The sequence below is a fragment of the Hippopotamus amphibius genome, chromosome 4 (genome assembly GCF_030028045.1).
Source record: "Hippopotamus amphibius kiboko isolate mHipAmp2 chromosome 4, mHipAmp2.hap2, whole genome shotgun sequence".
NCBI classification, from domain to species: Eukaryota; Metazoa; Chordata; class Mammalia; order Artiodactyla; family Hippopotamidae; genus Hippopotamus; species Hippopotamus amphibius.
In genome coordinates, this window is record NC_080189.1 from 135906872 (window position 1) to 135925844 (window position 18973).

Consider the following 18973-nt stretch of genomic DNA (forward strand, 5'->3'; position numbering starts at 1 on the left):
GACTTGTGCAGATTCCTGATGGGAGGGATTGGTGGTGGGTAGGGCTGGGTGTTGCTTTGGTGGATGGAACTCAGTAAAACTTTAGTCTGTTTGTCTGCTGATGGGTGGGGCTGTGTTCCCACCCTGTTGGTTGTTTGGCCTGAGGTGACCCAGCACTGGAGCTTACAGTCTCTTTGTCAGGGCTAATGGCTGACTCCAGGAGGGCTCATGCCAGTGAGCACTTACCAGAACCCCTGCCACCTGTGTCCCTGTCTCCCCGGTGAGCCACAACTGCCCCCCCCCCACCTCTGCAGATGACCCTCCAACACCAGCAGGTAGGTCTGGTTCAGTGTCCTATGGGGTCACTGCTCCTTCCCCCAGGGCCTGGTGCACACACTACTTTGTGTTTGCCCTCCAAGAGTGGAGTCTTTGTTTCCTCCAGTCCTGTGGAAGTCCTGCAATCAAATCCCACTGCCCTTCAAATTCTGATTCTCTGGGGATTCCTTCTTCTGTTGCTGGACCCCCAGGTTGGCAAGCCTGACATGGGGCTCAGAATCCTCACTCCAGTGAGTGGACTTCTGTGGTATAACTGTTCTCCAGTTTCTGAGTTGCCTACCCAGCAGTTATGGGATTTGATTTTATCACTATTGCACCCCTCCTACCGTCTCATTGCAGGATATTCCCAAGAAAGTTTTATTTCTTCTTTATAAATTCTTATTCTTTAGATTGATTTCTCCTGTATAATTTCATTAACGAATTCCCCACTGCAATGTTGACTAGTAATGGAGATAATCAGTTTCTTTGCCTTGTTCCTGATTTTAGAAGAAATACCTCTAGTGGTGTTCTATTGGGTAAAATAACATCTTGAGGACTAAGGTATATATATTTTATCATATTTAAAAAAAACCCTCAACTTCTGTTTTTAAAGAATATTTTTTAAATCAGAAATAGGTATTGAATTTTGGCAAACACCTTTTAAAACATTTATGGAAATTATGCTTCATATACTCCATTATGATTTTTCCCTTATATCTATCAGTATTGTTAATAATATTAATGGGTTACCAGACAGTGGACCAACCTTGCATTCTGGGAAAACATTTCATTTGGTCATGATATGCTATTTTCTTAACGTGGTGTAGGATTTTGTTTGCTAATCTTATCTAGTATTTTTGTAATGATATCCTTGAGTTATATTGGTCTGTAGTTTTCTTTTCCTTCCTTTCTTTTTTTAAAACTATCTTTATTAGATTTAGGTATCAGTGTTATACCTGCTTCACGAAAAGAATTAGGCAGTTTTCTTTCATTTCGATACTCTGGAATAATTTATTGAGCAATGGGACCATCTAGGCTTTAAAGGTGTGGTAGAAGTATACTGTGCACTCATCTGGGCCTACTCTGTGTGTGTGTTTTATTAGTTCTTTATTGATTCTCTCTAGTTCATCTGTGAAATCTGATCTATTTATGCTTTCTACTGCAGTGGGGTCAGTTTTGGCAATCTGAATTTCCTTATAAAATGATCAATTTCATTTAGATTATCAAATTTATTTAAATAATGATCTGCAAAACAGTGTCTTATGATTTTTAAATTTTGTCTTTTTTCAATGGTTATTTTCCACTTGTCATTTTTATATTTGTGTATGTAAGCCTTCTCCTGTTTTTCTCCTGATCAAGTTATCTAGTATAGTTTCTCTATTTTGATTTTTTTTTTTGAAAAAAATTTTAATTAGGTGTACTGTGCTTTTGTTCTCTACCTCATAAGTTTTTTTTTGTTTTTGTTTTTGTTTTTTAGTTTTTTTAAAATCTTTACTCCATGTTGCCTTTTTTTGGGTTTATTTTGTAACTATTTTTCTAACTTTTTGAACTGAGAAGATATTTATTTTTATTTATTTATTTATTTTTGGCAGTGCTGTGCAGCTTGTGGGATCCTAATTCCCCAACCAGGGATGGAACCCGCCCCCTCCCCCTCCTGCACTGGAAGTGTGGAGTCCTAACCACTGGACTGCCAGGGAATTCCCTCATTTTTTAATAATAAAAGTAGTTTGTGCTATGGGTTTTTCTTTGACACATCTTTAAATATCCTTTGTAGATTCTGATGTGTAATGATGTTATTATCATTATTTTAAAGAAATTATTTAATTTCAGTTTTTATTTTCCCTTTAGACCAGGTGTTAATAGAATTTTTTTTTTAATTCCACAAAGAGGAACCTTTTACTTTCTGTTTTTGTTAGATATTTCTTATTATGTTGCAGTTTAGTCAGAATGTTTTATTTCCACTTTTTATGGAACTTATTGGTGCTTTCTTTGTGACTTAATATAAGATGAATTTTTACAAAGCATCTATAGGTGCTTGGGATGAAGATGTATTCCCTTTCAGTAGAGTGTAGAGTTTGATGTATGGTCTTAAGATCTATTTTATTATGTTATGTAAGCCTTCTATTATTTTTTATGCACTTGATCTGTCTCATGCTGAAAATGGTGTATTAAAATGATTAGTGTGCTTCTATCTATGTCTTCTTACAGGTCATGTGGTTTTTGCTTCTTAAAGGCAGGAGCTGTGTTATTTGGTGCATAGATGTTTCTAATCATTGTGAATTGTGGATTTTAATATTTCAGGAGCTCTTCTTTGTCATATTTAATGAGTTTTGAATTGATATTTCTACTTTGATATAAGGATCTTTACCCCTGCTTTGGTATTTTTTTCCATTTTCCTGAAATATCTTGGTCTACCTTTTATTTTTAGTCTTTCTTGAACCACTTTCTTTTAGGTGTGCCCTCTTATACAATATATAAATGGGTCTTGTTTTGTATGCAAGTTAAAATATTTTAAATAAGTGAGTTAAACCCATTCACACTCATTGATTTTTGGTCTCAACAATGTCATAATATTTTATAATTTTTCATATTCTTTTATATTTGCTTATCACTGCAAGATTTATAATCTTTTTTTTTATATTTTTGGTTGTTATTTAGAAAAGTTTGCATTTTTGTTTCATTCTAGTCACAATCTTTGTACCTGTACATTTTTATAATGCCCTCTTTCTCCTATCTGTTATGTAGTTATTTGCTATTTAGTTTCTCAGTTTTTACTGGTATCTTTTTACTCCCACCCATTGTTTATACAGTAATCAATGGGTTTATTTTATTATTCTCTTTCCCTCTTCCTTATCCTCTCCATTTTAAAGTGCATTGTTTATATTTTGTCATAACATATAACATGTTAACATCATTATTCTATCCTTAACCCTGCCCTTGTTTTAATCTTAGATTAACAAATATATATACACATATACTCATCATCAGTTTTTTGCTGAAATTTTACAGCCATATTTTAATTTTTTGGAGCTCTAGTAGAATCTTCAAAAAGGGCTCATGGGTATAGAATTCCCTAAGCTTCTCTATATGTTTAAAATACTTTTCTTTTTTTCAGCTTTATAGATATAATTGACAAATTGAAAAATTATGTCTATTTAAAGTGTATGACAGGGTGTTCTGATATAAGTATACCTTGTATGGTGATTACAACAACCAAGCTAATTAATCTCATCTCACAAAGTTACTTTTTTTGGTGTATGGTGAGAACACTTTAAATCTACTCTGTTAGCAAATGACAAGTATACAATACATTATTACTGATATAGTCACCATGCTGTGTATTAGATTTCTAAAGCTTATTCATCTTATAACTGAAACTTCATACCCTTTGACCAGCATCTCCCCATTTCCTCTACCTCCTAGCCCCTTCACCATTCTATCACTGTTTCCTTAAGTTCAACTGTTTTATTTTTTTTTTAAGATTTATTTTATTATTTATTGATTTTTGGCTGCATTATGTCTTTGTTGCTGCACACGGGCTTTCTCTAGTTGTGGCGAGCAGGGGCTACTCTTCATTGTGTTGTGTGGGTTTCTCATTGCGGTGGCTTCTCTTATTGTAGAGCATGGGCTCTAGGCACGGGGGTTTCAGTAGTTGTGGCACGTGGGCTCAGTAGTTTTGGCTCTTGGGCTCTAGAGTGCAGGCTCAGTAGTTGTGGTGCACAGGCTTAGTTGATCTGAGGCATGTGGGATCTTCCTAGAGCAGGGATCAAACCTATGTCCCCTGCATTGGCAGGCAGATTCTTAACCACTGTGCCACCAGGGAAGCCCAAAGTTCAACTGTTTTAGGTTCTACATATATAAGTGATTTCATGCAATATTTGACTTTCTGTTTTTGGCTTATTTCATTTAGCATGATATCTTTCAAGTTCATCCATGTTGTTACAAATGGCAGGATTTCTTTCTGTTTTAAGGATGAATAATAATTCATTGTATAAATATACCACAACTTCTTTTTCCATTCATCTGTCAATGGATACTTAGGTTGTTTCCGTATCTTGGCTATTATAAATAATTCTATAATCAACATAAGAGTGCAGATAACTTTTCTAGCTACTGAATTCATTTCCTTTGGATATACACCCATAAGTGGGATTGCTAGATCAAATGATAGTTTTATTTTAAATTTTTTGAGGAATCTCCATATTGTTTTCCATAATGACTATACCAATTTACATTCCCAGCAACAATGTGCAAGGGTTCCCTTTTCTCTACATTCTTGCCAATATTTTTTATCTCTTGTCTTTTCAATAGTAGTCATTCTGGTGAGGAGTGAGGCAGTATCTCACTGTAGTTTTGATTTGCATTTTCCTGATGATATGTGCTGTTGAGCATTTTTTCATATACCTGTTGGCCATTTGCATGTTTTCTTTGGAGAAATATCTATTCAGTTCCTTTGCCCATTTTTAAATTGAGTTTTTTTTTTTTTTTTTTTTTTTGCCATTGAGTTGTATGAATTCCTTATGTATTTTGAATATTAACTTCATATCAAATGTATGGCTTGCATCTATTTTCTCCTGTTCCATAGATTGCCTTTTCATTTTGTTGATTGTTTCTTTTCCTATGCAGAAGCCCATGTGTATCTAGTGAAGCTATTTTCCTATAAATACTCAGGGTACAGCTTTGCTAGATGTAAAATTCTTGATTCCCAATTTCTTTCTTGAATTAAAAAAGTTCTGCTGCAAGTTAGTAGACAAATTGGGACATTTGTAGAGACATGGATGGACCTAGAGACTGTCATACAGAGTGAAATGAGTCAGAAAAGAAAAACAAATATCATATATTAACACACATATGTGGACTGTAGAAAAATGGTACAAATCAACCGGTTTGCAAGGCAGAAATAGAGACACAGATGTAGAGAACATACATATGGACACCAAGTGGGGAAAGCAGGGAGGGTTGGGGGGAATGAATTGGGAGATTGGAATACCAAATTGTGCACTCTAAATATATGCTGTTTACTGTCTGTTAACTGTATCTCAATAAAAGTTCTTAAACAAACAAACAAGCAAAAAAGCTCTGCTCCATGGTTGCCTTACTTCATACCTTTTTTGGAAACATTCTAATGTTAGTCAAATTCTTTTTTCTTTGTGAGTTATTTGATCTTTTTGCTTGGAGGCCTTGAGAATTTTTTATTTACCTTTACATCTAATACTTTTACTAGGTTTATCTGAGAGTTGATTGCTAACCATTTGGTTCACCTGAAATAGAGTTAATACAGGAAAAACAGGATAAATGCTTTTTTTCCTTCTGAAAAAGTCAATTTTCAGGCATATGAGTTGTAAGGAAGCCTAGCAAATGCCAATAGTGATAATAAGGGCAGTTTTTCAGTCTTACTAGGAACTTGTAGATTCTCATGGTTTACTTCAGTCTTTACTGTTTTTTTAATACAAAATTCCTGGCATACATGGTTCAAAACATGCTAAAATTCTAATGTCCTAAGTTTTTTATTACTTCAGAATAACCTTAAACCTAAAGACCAGCTTTCAAATATAAGTGCCTGCCTACAAAAGAGTTAAATTTCATGTTCTTTAGAAGACAATCAAGAAAAAAATGTTTCTATTAATATTCTGTAAATGCCCAAGATTCTAAGATGTTTACATAACAATTTACCTAAATAATATACTAATTTCCTACAATTTATCCTATATAATATTTTCCTTCCACACATTGTAAAACAAACATTTGCTGAACTGATTGTTACATAGTCCAGTGTTATGTGATCATATAATGAAAGACTCTTTCATAAAACGTATACACAAGGATAGAATTAAAACTTACCATGGAATCTGTAACTCTAAATTTCCTGTCTTCTGTGGCTTCAACATAATTATGTTGCATTTACATAGTTTTTTTTTTTTTACATTGGGTTTATCTGTTCATTTGAAAAAGGGGGGGGGATGGAATAAAGCTATGCTTGTTTGCATACAGAAGAGATTTAATCTCTTTGTGGCTACCCAGAAATTTCATTTACCACAAAACCAGTCCTTGTGGCCTCTTAGGGTTTATGCAAGCTATAAAATAGAATATGTGTTTTGTATGTTTGTATCAATAAGAACATTTTTCCTTCCTTTTACATTTTTTTTTGTTATTTGTTTTTCATCTGCATACTTATAAAAGCATATGGATTTAACTGAGATACTGAAATGCCAAATGCAAAGTAATTATGTGAAGCATTTAATCTTCTGAATCTTAGTTTTCTCATTTTAAAACAAGCTCTGGGGATGTTCAATTTGAGGGTTATGTGGATTTTATTTACCCACATTATATATCTCATCCATTCAGTTTGATGTGTGCTTAGTTCAATAGCTGAATAAATTAGCTGTTCAGTATTATGTCCTGTGTGTGAGAGAGTATGTGTGTGTCTTTATAATGAAGTTAAAACACATTTTTCAGACTTTTAACTTGTGAAATATAATATACATAAAGGAAAGTGCATGATGTAAACATATGTTAATAAATTATTGAAAAGGGAAGGCTCGTGTGCCTGCCACCCAAGCCAAGAAGCAGAAAATCATCATCACCCGACAAACTCCCGGGCTGCCCATCCTACCACGGCCCCCCAGTGCCCACCTCCCTTCAGTCTGGGGAGATCCCCTCCCTTGCCTTTTATGGTGACTCCTATCTTGCTTTGTTTTCGTCATTTTATACTTGAGAATGCCTCCCTATATAGTTTAGTTTTATTTCTATTTGGAAACAAATGGAAGCATATAGTATATGTTTGTTTTTGTCTGAATTTTTTTGTTCAAAAATATCAGTTATTTTAACACTTAATCGCTCAGTTTGATGTGTTTTAACAGTTGTATACCCTCATATAACCACCAACCAAAAGAAGATATAAAACGTGTCCTTCACTTACGCTGTTTTCCAGTCAATCCCCACTCCCACCCCAAGCAGCCACTTTCTGATTGCCATCACTATAGAAAATTTTGCCTGTTCTGGGAGTGGAGTTTCTGAGTCATAAGGTTAACTTTATTAGAAACTTCCAAATAGTACCCAAAAGTGGTTGTGCAATTTCACATTCCCATTGCTGCCAACATTTAATGTTGCTCTTTTTTCTTTTTTTTAATTTAGCCCTTCTAACGGGGGAAAATGGTATGTCGCTGTAGATTTCATTTGCATTCCCCTGATAACTAATGATGTTGAATAACTTGCCATGTGCTTCTTTCATGTGTACATATATTATTTTTGTAGTCTAGTCAAGTTTTTTGTCCATTTTAAGTTGGGACTGTTTATCTTTTTTGGCAGTTTGAAGAAGTTCTTCACATATTCTGGATACAGATCCATTATTTGATTTATGTGCTGTGGAATGATTTTTCCCAGTCAGTATTAAGGCTGTCTTTTGAGCAGAAAGTTTTTCTTTTCTTTTAAAAAGAGTTTTATTGAGATATAATTGATATACAATAAACTGCATATATTTAAAGTGTACAATTTGATATTTTTTTCTTATTAGTAATGTATATATGGCAATCCCAATTTCCCAATTCATCCCACCTCAACCCCCGTGCTTTCCCCCCTTGGTGTCCATATGTTTGTTCTCTACATCTGGGTCTCTACTTCTGCCTTGCAAACCGGTTGATCTGTATCATTTTTCTAGATTCCACATATGTGTGTTAATATATGATATTTGTTTTTCTCTTTCTGACTTTTTTCACTCTGTATGACAGTCTCTAGGTCCATCCATGTCTCTACACATATCCCAGTTTCATTGCTTTTTACAGCTGAGTAATATTCCATTGTATATATGTACCACATCTTTTTTATCCATTCATCTGTTGATGGACATTTAGGTTGCTTCCATAACCTAGCTATTGTAAATAATGCTGTGATGAACATTGGGGTGATGTGTCTTTTTGAATTATGGTTTTCTCTGGGTTGAGCAGAAAGTTTTAATTCGATGAATTTAACGTTATCAATGTTACTTTCATGGCTAGTGTACTGTATGATATATCTCAAACTAGTTTTTAAGTATGGTGTGAAAAGGGGAGTCCAGGTTAATTTTTTCGTATAACATTCAATTGATCTAATCATTTATTGAAAACACTATATCTCACTTGATTAGCTTGGTCCCTTGGTTGAAATTCAATTGACTATATATTAGCAGATCTATTTCAGAACTCCTTTTCCATTGATCTAATTTTCTATCCTCATGTCAGTCCCACACTATCTTGATTACTATAGCTTTGTAATAAGAGTGTAAGTCCTCCAACTTTTTAAGATGCTTTGGGCTCTCTTAGATGTTTTGCATTTATATATAAATTTTAGAATCATCTTATCTAAATCTTTTTTTTTTTTTTGGCTGTGTTGGGTCTTCGTTGTTGCACACAGGTGCTACTCTTTGTTGCCGTGCAAGGGCTTCACATTGTGGTAGCTTCTCTTGCTGCCAAGCACGGGCTCTAGGCATGTGGGCTTCAGTAGTTGCAGCATGCAGGCTCAGTAGTTGTGGCACACGGGCTTGGTTGCTCTGCAGCATGTGGGATCTTCCTGGACCAGGGATCGAACCCGTGTGCCCTGCAATGGCAGTTGGATTTTTAACCACTGCACAGGGAAGTCCCTGTCTAAATGTTTTTTAAAGCTTTATGAAATTTTAATAAATGTTGTTGGGAATCTAGATCAACTTAGAAAGAATGGAAATCTTAACAATATTGAGATTGTCAATCCACTAATATGGTGTACATCTCTGTTTATTTGGGTCTGTTTTAATTTTAGTAGGATATACAGTCCAATACTCTCTCGTGATGTTGGACGGTGGCAGTGAACCCTTAGTCAGCTATGCAATCAGAAGGGTAAACAACTCGTACACTCAGAACCATTCTGTACCCATCAACCATTCTGGTTTTCACTTTCAGTACAGTATTCAATACATTACATGAGATATTCAACACTTTATTATAAAATAGGCTTTGTGTTAGATGATTTTGCCCGACTGTAGGCCAGTGTAAGTATTCTGAGCATGTTTAAGGTAGGCTAGGCTAAGCTATGATGTTCAGTGGGTTAGGTGTATTAAATGTGTTTTCAACTTACATTTTCAGCTTATGCTGAGTATTATTAGGACATAGCCACATCGTTAAGTGGAGGAAGATCTTTACAGAGAAAAGAGGGGAAAGTCAAATGACACCTTGAGGAAGCAGTCAGACAAACTGAAACTGTGGGGCTTTCTATAACAGTCTTGATTTCATAAAAGAGTCAATGCCATAAAAATGTTCTAGGTGAAAAGAGACTAAAAAGATATATCAAAAATACAGTTTATGATCCTTGATTGAATCTAAGTTTGTTTGTTTTTTTTAAAGCTCTAAAGGAAGTTTTGCAAAAAAATAGGAAGATTTGAATCCAGGCTGGATATTTGATTATATTAGGGAATTACTTCTAACTTTCTTAAATGTAATAATAGTGTAATGATAATATAAAAGATTATACTTGTTTTTAAAAGGTGAAAGTTTTAGTTGTAAATTGTTACGATACCTCTAGCTTGCAAATGGTTTAGGAAGAAATGAACATACACTTATATTCATAGATGACACCAATATGTCAAATTGTGAAGGTTGTGTCTATTGGTGTTTATTCTTACTATTTTTAAAAAACTCTTAAGTGTGTTTGAAATTTTCCATAGTGAGAAGGGAGGAAAAAATAAGATCAAAAATTTTTTTGCACTTAATAGAATGGCAAAGTTAAGATAGTAGCTAATGCTGGTGACTAGTATTCTCATGATCTGTTTATAGGAATCAAATTGATAAAACATTTATGGGAAACAGTCTATTGTTATGTATTAAAATTTAAAATAGATAACATCCTTACCTAGTAATTCCATTTCTCAGTGTTTGTCCCTCAGGTTCTGCCTGAGATGCCTCTTTCCTCTGTCCACTCACCTTCCTGGCTTGCAAATTCCTTTTTCATTTCCCTTAGTCTATATCCATATAATTTAGACACTCCTGATGAAGTTGAGATGGGGATTTAAACTGATGATTAAAATGTGGGTTTCTTGCAATATTCTAATCAATAGTGTATGATAAATCTTTGTTGCCTTAATTAGAACCAGCTATTTCACAGACCACATAAAGTGTCAAGGCAAGTTTATTATATTGAATTAAAATGCAAATCAACTAGATTGACTTTTCGATCTCTATTGGTAACATGGTGCCCATACACCCAAGTGAGGCTGTATTCTGTATAAAATCAGAATTTTTTGGCTCAATAGTTTATATTGTGTTTCTAGTATATATTAGTAAATTTATAGTATACTCTAAATAAGTCTCTAAATACTCTAAATCTTGACTTAGACTAATCACTGGATATAGATAGAACCACAAATCAATCTGAGGCATATCTATCAACCTTGGGGAATGAAATGAATATTAATTGCATATCTGCTTGTAATTATATTGGATGTCTCATTAATGATAGGTTAACATGCCCTGACTTTAATAGATGAGGAAATTCAAGCTTCAGGAGATTAAATATTTGCCCAATATCATGGTTCTAGGTAGTAGTCCTGGGACTTGAATACATGATTTATAATTATCTAGTCTGTGCTCTTTCAATAATACCCAAGTACACACTTAGGTGCTGAGTACTCTTAAATTTATTCCTTTGTCTATTTTGTTGTTTTGAAGAGTGTCTACTTAGTCTTGGTCATAAACCCCCTGAAATACAGATACAAATGCAAATTTATCCAATAATAATTTACAATGTCTGATTATTTAGGAAAGAGTTTATTTTACTACTCCAAATATTTGGGGGTGTTTTTTACAAAATGGCTCTTCTGTGTGCAGAAGGGTGGTGCGATGGGTTCTTGTCATGGTGAGGACAATACGTACCAATATTTGCATTGGTTCATTTTGCTCTCTGCTTTGGGTGAACCTTCCCTCATCTGCCTTTAATGCACTCATCTAAACCACATGCATTTTTTTCATGAAGGAAAGAAAAGTTATGTTTCATTTGCTTATACAGTTAACACATTATACAGCATTGGCTAAGCCGCTTTACCTGTTTTTTTAATTGTATAATGAAAGCATTTGAGTAGACGTTCTCTAGGGCAACACTAGTATTTGATGATTGTAATGATGACTGACCTTCATTTAATGCTTATTGAGAATGAGTCGTTCTCCATATCAAGGACTGCCTCCTAGGTACTCTTCCCCGCAGCCCCGTGGCTGGCCCTCCACCCCTGCAGGGTTATTGACCAGGTGTCACGGCCCCTCTTTCCTTGCACCTTCCACCTCCCTCCCACTACTCTGTATCCACCTTCTCTATTTTATTTCTCTCCAGTCACTTATCAACATTTCATAGAATACATAGATTTCTCTTTCATTTTCTGTCTTTTCCCGAAAGAATATTTTCTATTTGCTTTCATGATGGAAAAATCCCCAGTGTCTCAAAAATTGCTGGGCTCTGTTAATATTTATTGTATGAATGAATAACTTTTCTGAGAAAGTTTCGAGAGCTTTTCTGTCATATTGTTTACACAGCCCTGAAAGGATAGACTATCCTTCTGCTTTACCAAAGCCAAAGAATTCTGGGACACACTTGACATATCTTCCTGGAGGCTGCGACATTCACATTTTTTCTCCCAATTTGGTCTCCTATAGCCTCTTTAAAAGAATACATAGAGATATAAACATTAAAACTTTGAGAATTTTTATAAAAATCTTAAATTCTTCTCTAATCCTAGTTTTTCACAGGGATCATTAATTCTGACATCCGTTTATGTTTCCAGTTTTGTGGAATTGCCAACTTGGTTTTCAAACCTTTAGATTTCAATTGCATCTTATAATGTGGCTTTAGAGCATCGTGTTCTTTTAGGCTAACCACATTTAGGTTGAGCCATTGTCAGACAATAGTATTTATCAGTGTAATTTTCAGCAAATATTGTGAAATTTTTAGAAAAGATGCAAAATTATGGTTTCAAAATAGAGGTATTGGCATTCCCAGAAAGAAACTGTGCAGCCTCAGCCATGCCGGCTCTGCAGGTGCAAATTGTTCACATTTGATTATATATGTGGCCTTAGTGGGCAGGAAAGCCAGCCAGACTTCTTAACGATCCTGACAAGAGTTAATACAACAAAAGAAACCAAGAACCACAACAAGCAGCTGTGTCTTTTTTGTTTTGTTTGTTTGTTTTTAAGAGCCAGAATATGAATGTGTCTTCATCTTTCAAGATGACATATTATTTTGTCAGCTGCACAGTTTAATTTCTGTGATAAGGTTGAAGATTCTGGAAACATATAATTCAGTTTTGTGTTTATAATATCAAAGTATTAATGTAAAATTCTATTGATAATAAAGGCAGGAAGAGTTCATGTACTGCTGGAAAGGAATTCAGAGCAAGATGCTAATCAAATTAAAGAACTATACGAGAGGAGATGGACCCGTTGAAAATGGACAGAGGTGTAATTAATACCACCTACAAACCCATCATTGTATATTCAAAAAGCAATGAAGTTGTAAAGAAGATCTATGAAAATGCACTTTCAACTTAGAAGCAACTACAAATAAAAATTTACTGGTTAGATTTTGAATTTGAACATGTACTTTCCAAGTATGAGGTTGAAAATGAATGTATTTGTGTTGGGAGAGATTTTTGATTCATCTAAAGAGGAGTAAGCATAGGCTGTCTTATTTTGGGTCCATTTAACCAACATTCACTGGCTGCGGGCTCTGCCCTAAGCATGATTCCTGCTGTCAAGGAGATTACACAGCACTCGTGGAGATGAGAAGCATAAAGTGGCCCCTAAGCATACTGCCAAAGTGCATGGAGGCTGGGATGTGCCTTGCAGGGAAAATGCATGCATTAGATTGCCTGTGGGTTCAGTGTTAATAAATCAACAATGTATATTAAGTAAGGTGTCTTTAAACAGAAATACACATAAAACAAAATTATATATTGATCAGTTAACGAAAATATTCTCACCAGAGGCTCTTAGGAACAAAACTTTATTTTCCCCTAGAAGCAATGATTTGGTATTTACAAAATCACTGTTTGCAGTGACTTTATACAACAAACTACCCTGAGTAACAAGAATTGACTGTATCTGTTATTTCTGTATGCTCAGCACTTAGTGTTTAGTAGGTGGCCAAAGAGTTTTATGAGCAAACACCTGAATATAGGGAACTGGGAGGAATCAACCAGCTCATTGGACATGTTAAATACTGAATTCAGAAACTGGGGTGTGAATACCATGCAGGCAGTGGGAAGCTGTTGGAGACCGTCTCCTGGGAGTGACCTCTCAGTTGTGAACCATTCACCAAGTGTTGATTGAACGTGCAGGATGGTGTGATGGACAGAATGAATATCCCTAGGGCCCTGGTTGCAAGGAGATACTGCAGAAGTTCTGAAAACTCCTTCAGCAAGATTAATTTCACAGGGATTTATGGGATGAATTGGAATTGAGAGAAACTGAAGACAAAACCAAGTTAGGCAACTACTGTAGCAATCCTGGTATGAGGTAGTAGAGACCAGGATTAGGGTGCTGGCAAGGAGAACAGAGAAGTAGGGGACAAATTTGAGTTATTGTGAAGTAAAATCCACAGTGTATGACTTGATATAGAGGATGAGGGAGATGGAGGGACAGAATTAACCTGTGACGTTTGCTACCCCTGACTTTGCTAGTTCCTGTGTTTGCAAATTTTTTTTTTTTTAATATTTTCCTCATCTAAGTACTGTACTGTGCTGTCTTTTCTTTTAAGACATCTGTTATGGGGTCACCGTCCTCATCCGCTGTAACTAAGCAGGTGATGAATTGCCTACGTTTGGGGTGACTGTCAAGGACAGTACACCTGGTTTTAGAATGAATAGTGAATTTTTATCGCTAATTGTGACATTTTGCCTGGGGGCATCCAGGGTTGAATTATCCCTCTTTTGAACTGAAAACGTGTGCTCCCAGATGATTTCCACTCTGATGACAAGCTGTGTCCCGCGCTGAATGGCTAAATATTCCTAATGCAAATGTTACTACGACATTGGCAAGAGACTCGGACAGATTATCATTCACTATTGCTCTTTGAAAAACTGCATGTGAAAAAATACAGAGACCCAGCCATCTTCGTTAATTACATTTTCAGTGGCATATGTTAAACAGTAAGCTTTTTAAGTTTGTAAAGTAAATCCTTCATTGTGAAGTACAGTATATTCAGTATCTTTTTTATAGTTTCTATAAATCGAGAAATAAAACTTTATTTTCCCTCAGCATGATCTAGACAGAAAGCTTTAGGATTAGAAAGATATTTAGTTAAACTTTGGGTTAAAACACTTTCTCAACGCACTTTTTTCTTGTTAAAGATCATCTTTGAAAGAGACAGTTTATATCTTACGATACACCATTTGCATTACCCATTGTTTTATAAGGTTATGGAAAACTTATATCCAACGAGGAACCTTTGGAATAATACATTTTTTTCTGGCATACTCGTCTCAGACAATCAAGAAATGTAGTTTTTTTACGTCAATTTTCAAGAAAAAAAATATGAATGGTACTAAGCTAGTGGTATTTATTCTATCTGTGGCTAAATACTACGTGTGTTTAACTCAGCTTGAAGGTCAAAATCAAAGGAATGTTGATGTCCTTTATCTTTTTTCATCTGCTCGGAGGTTAGCATCTCTTTCTGAACAAAGCCATGCTGTAAAGGATATTAAGTTTTGTTTGGCCTTCTCAACTGCGAGTCCTCGATGGACCTCCCTGGGCTGATTGACATATAAACAGAAGACAGATGGTGTGGAGATGACTCCGATGATAATTCATTTTTCAGCTAGTCAAGAAGATATTTTGATTACAGTGTGTTTAAGTAATTATAACACAGTCTGCAACGTTAGTCTCTCTGGGAAGGGCCCACATGGAAAACAAGTTACGTGTTATTCGTGCCCAACAAAGGATGCAGTGTGTTGTAATGATTTTAATTCCTAGTGCTAGATTAGGACTGGAGGACGTTACACTATGTCATGCAGTACGGTAAGTCAGTTAAACACAGACCAAATAAAAAAGGTAACTGCACAGTTTTGAGGCATAAATATTTGTCTTGGAAGGTATTTAGATGTTACTATATGAAAGAAACCAGTATTTTTACATTTAGGTAAAAGTCTGTATACAGCTAATTAAAGAATTACATGGCTTGATTTGCAGTTTATGTGAATCATAACTATTGTGGCGCTTGCTTTCTGTGTCGTGAGTTTAAAACTGAAATCGGAGCGCTGACAATTCAACAGCATGTTTTGTCCCTGCTGTTGTTGAAGTTTTGAAAAAAAAAAAAAGCTAAGCAAAGTGTCAAAAGGAGAAAAAATAATTAGAACTGTGTGAATAGATAGGCCATTTAAATTTTTATTTTCGTGTACTAATTAGTCTGTACCTCTGTTTTTTTGTTTTACGCTAGGATAATTGATCGCTTAGATGGAGTTCGTTTGTTGTGGTCCCTGCTGAAAAGTCCTCACCCAGACGTGAAGGCCAGTGCAGCCTGGGCCCTCTGTCCCTGCATCCAGAATGCAAAGGTAAGAAGAGACGGCAAATCAGTCCATTCTAGAATCTTTATTACCATCTTGAATAATGTCACCACAGGTCGGTAATTGCTTTTCACTTCTTTTTGGTCAGATTTATCTGGGGTAAAAGAATGCTGAACGTGTGTGCCAAAATAATTTTTGACCAATACCCTTTCCTGGTAGGTTTTTAAATGTAAAATGAAACTGGGCTAAGATGGCAGGGCTTCCCATGTTCTACCTAGCTGGTGCAATCAAAATGAGTAAAGCAGGTAGATCAAGGGGAAGGAAAGTTGACTGCTCTTATCTCGTGGGTGAAAAGAAAATTGCATTACTGCTACTTTCAGAAGCCCAGGATGACTTCTATCTTATGTATTGCCTGAATTTCTACAATGAAAAGTCACTACATTCTTTGTTACCTTGAAAGAGTCACATAATTTCATGAAGCCCACTTCTTATATGTCAATAAAGACTGGATATAAAAACTATGAATAAAATTTTATATGAAAAAAGACTGAACTGGAAGTTTCTGAAGTCATTTAGCTCTTCATTTGTAAATTTTATTATTTTCTTTGAAGACCTCTTTTCAGCTTATTTCTGTTAAATTCACTTAATTTTTTTTTCTATAGGTTTAGAGATTTCCCTTTAAAATCCTTGTTGCTAGAGATATTTCTCTCTGTTGAGTATTTTTATCTAAAGCATTTAATTCCTGTAATAAATTTAACATGCCTCTATCTTTCTAAATATTTGTGACCAGAAGTAATCTTTTGTAAAAAGTGAATTGTGATATATGCTAATAGAAGAAAAGACTTACTACAGACTGGTTAATGGAACCATTTTTTTATAACAACAAAAAAGGAAAATAAAAATAAAAACACCTCAGATGTCAACCTACAGGAAAATGGACAGCAGGATGATAGTACAGTCATAATATCGTATAACGCAGCAGGGAAAAATGAATGTATTTCAGCAATGTGTTCATCAGTACCGATACATCTCATAAACATATGGAACAAAATAAAAACAAGTTTCAGAAGCAGACATACAATGTAATCCTATTATGTAAGGTCCAAAGGAATTTTTTTTTTTTTTTTTTTTTAGCACATGGGCTTAGTTGCTCCGTGGCATGTGGGATCTTCCTGGAGCTGGGATCAAACCCGTGACCTCTGCATTGTCAGGCGGATTCTTAACCACTGCGCCACCTAGGAAGCCCAAAAGGAAATTTTTAAATGCACAATATCAATGAGATTATTTAGGGAGCAAGAAAGAAGCCTATTGGAGAAAGATAGCTACACATCTTTGAAGAATATCTTTAGGGATATTCTCTAAGAAAGATCTTAATCTTCCTTAAAGAATCTTTGATATCTTTAAGGATATTAATTATCTTTAAGTAAGGCTAATGGTATTAAAGACAAGCAAGGTTAACTAACTTCAGAGGAAAGAGTTAACAGAAGATAACATTAAATTTTTAAAATTAAATATCCTCAGAATGACCCAAGGGATACTACTAAGCCCAAAAAGCCTAAATAAAAAAGAAATATTCATAGACTAAGAAAGGGCTTTTGGAAATTAAAAATATATTTGGCAAAACAATTAATTTAATAAAGGAGGCAAATGCTAGGTTATGTATGATACTGAGATATGACCAAGTAATTATCTGGATGATAAAGTTTAGCATATAACTAAAAATGTAAATTAAAAGTAAAAAGAAAATAGGAATTGTAAGCACACGATAAGAAAGAGATCAATTGAAAGGAAGAGACAGTTATTTTTCTAAAAGGGTGGTGCTGGTGGTGGTTTCTATAAGCTGAAATGTTGAAGAAAGACTAGTCTTCAGATTGAAAACATGCATCTAGTGCCAAGTAGGGAAAATGAATCTATCTACACCTAGACACGAGTTCAGATTTGGTGTTTCCAGAAACTCAAGGGAAGGAAAAAGGTACATAAGAATAAGAATCACACCAGTATTAGACTTAACATCATTTACAATAAATTCTAAAGGAAAATGGAACAAAGCCTTTACTATCTTTAGAGGAAAACAGTTTTTATCCTGGAATTCTATATTCTGCAAAACTAGCATTCAAGTGAGTGTAGAGTAAGGACAGAATAAAGACAGTATTCTTTTAGAAATGTCAGGACTCAGGAAAGTTATCCCCCATGAGTCTTTTCTGAAAAAACAAAAAACAAAAAACAAAAAAAAAACCTTAGAATGTTTTTCAGCAAAACAAAGGATTCTAAGAAAGAGAATAACATGAGTTATAGAAACAATAATGAACAAATAAATCATTAGAATTTATAGCTAAATATGAATTTGTGTTGATAATACGGCTTTCAAGTTTTATCAAATTATTAAAGAGTTTCTTTAAAAGTAATAGCATAAAGTAAAATAAAAGCAGATGGCGTTATCAGAGTAACAATCTAAATCTAAACTACCAGATGATTTGGAAAGCATGTTAGGTAGTGGGAGGTAACAGATGAAAACATACCAAAAGTCTTTCCTTTTCCTAGAGAAGGATATTAGAGATACTGGTTAAATCTCAGTCATCATTCAAAATATGAATTTAATATTATCATTGGTGAGATACCACTTTATATAGATAGCATTTCTATGAGTGTTATTACATGCAAATTACATCCTTTATTCTTACAGACTTCAACTCCAAATCTGCCTATTTATCTATTACTGGCTTTAAAAGGTATTCCAATGTTTTCATATTCATTATTCTTGCTCAGGATTTCTGTCCTGAATATCCAACTGGTCTCCTTTGCTAGCAACCTAAACTGAACCACACTCAAACTTTAGAAACAGCCCATCTTGTGTGTGTTTAAGCCCTTGGCCCCAAGGCCAGTCTGGCTCCATGCCTCCATGACGAGCTCCATTTCTCCTGAACCTCTCCTGCCATCCACTGCTGTCCACTTCCACCAGCTCAGTGTCTTTGAATTCTTCTCAGCTCCCTCCTCACCACTCCTGGGGGAAGATAGAGCCATGAAGATCTCTGCTTGTTCACTTCTCTTACCAAGAACTTCTGTATGCATTTTCATTTGGGTAACGTGGACATCTGAGGAATTTTGAACAAGGAAGTGACATAAGCAGGTTGGCTAAGTAGAAAATGTGTGAGTGGGTGATTGGTTAGGCTATTATGATGATTCAGAGGAAAG

The 18973-nt window shown here is 35.0% G+C and overlaps 1 protein-coding gene across 3 annotated transcripts in view; it reads left to right on the top strand.

Moving 5' to 3' along the window:
• Positions 1-18973, top strand: part of ODAD2 (outer dynein arm docking complex subunit 2) — a 178720-nt gene that overhangs the window by 73761 nt on the left and 85986 nt on the right. For all 3 annotated transcript variants that reach the window (XM_057733900.1, XM_057733901.1, XM_057733902.1), the window contains one exon: positions 15715-15829. In XM_057733900.1, coding sequence (XP_057589883.1) covers positions 15715-15829 — 115 coding nt within the window. The remainder of the gene's footprint in view (positions 1-15714; positions 15830-18973) is intronic.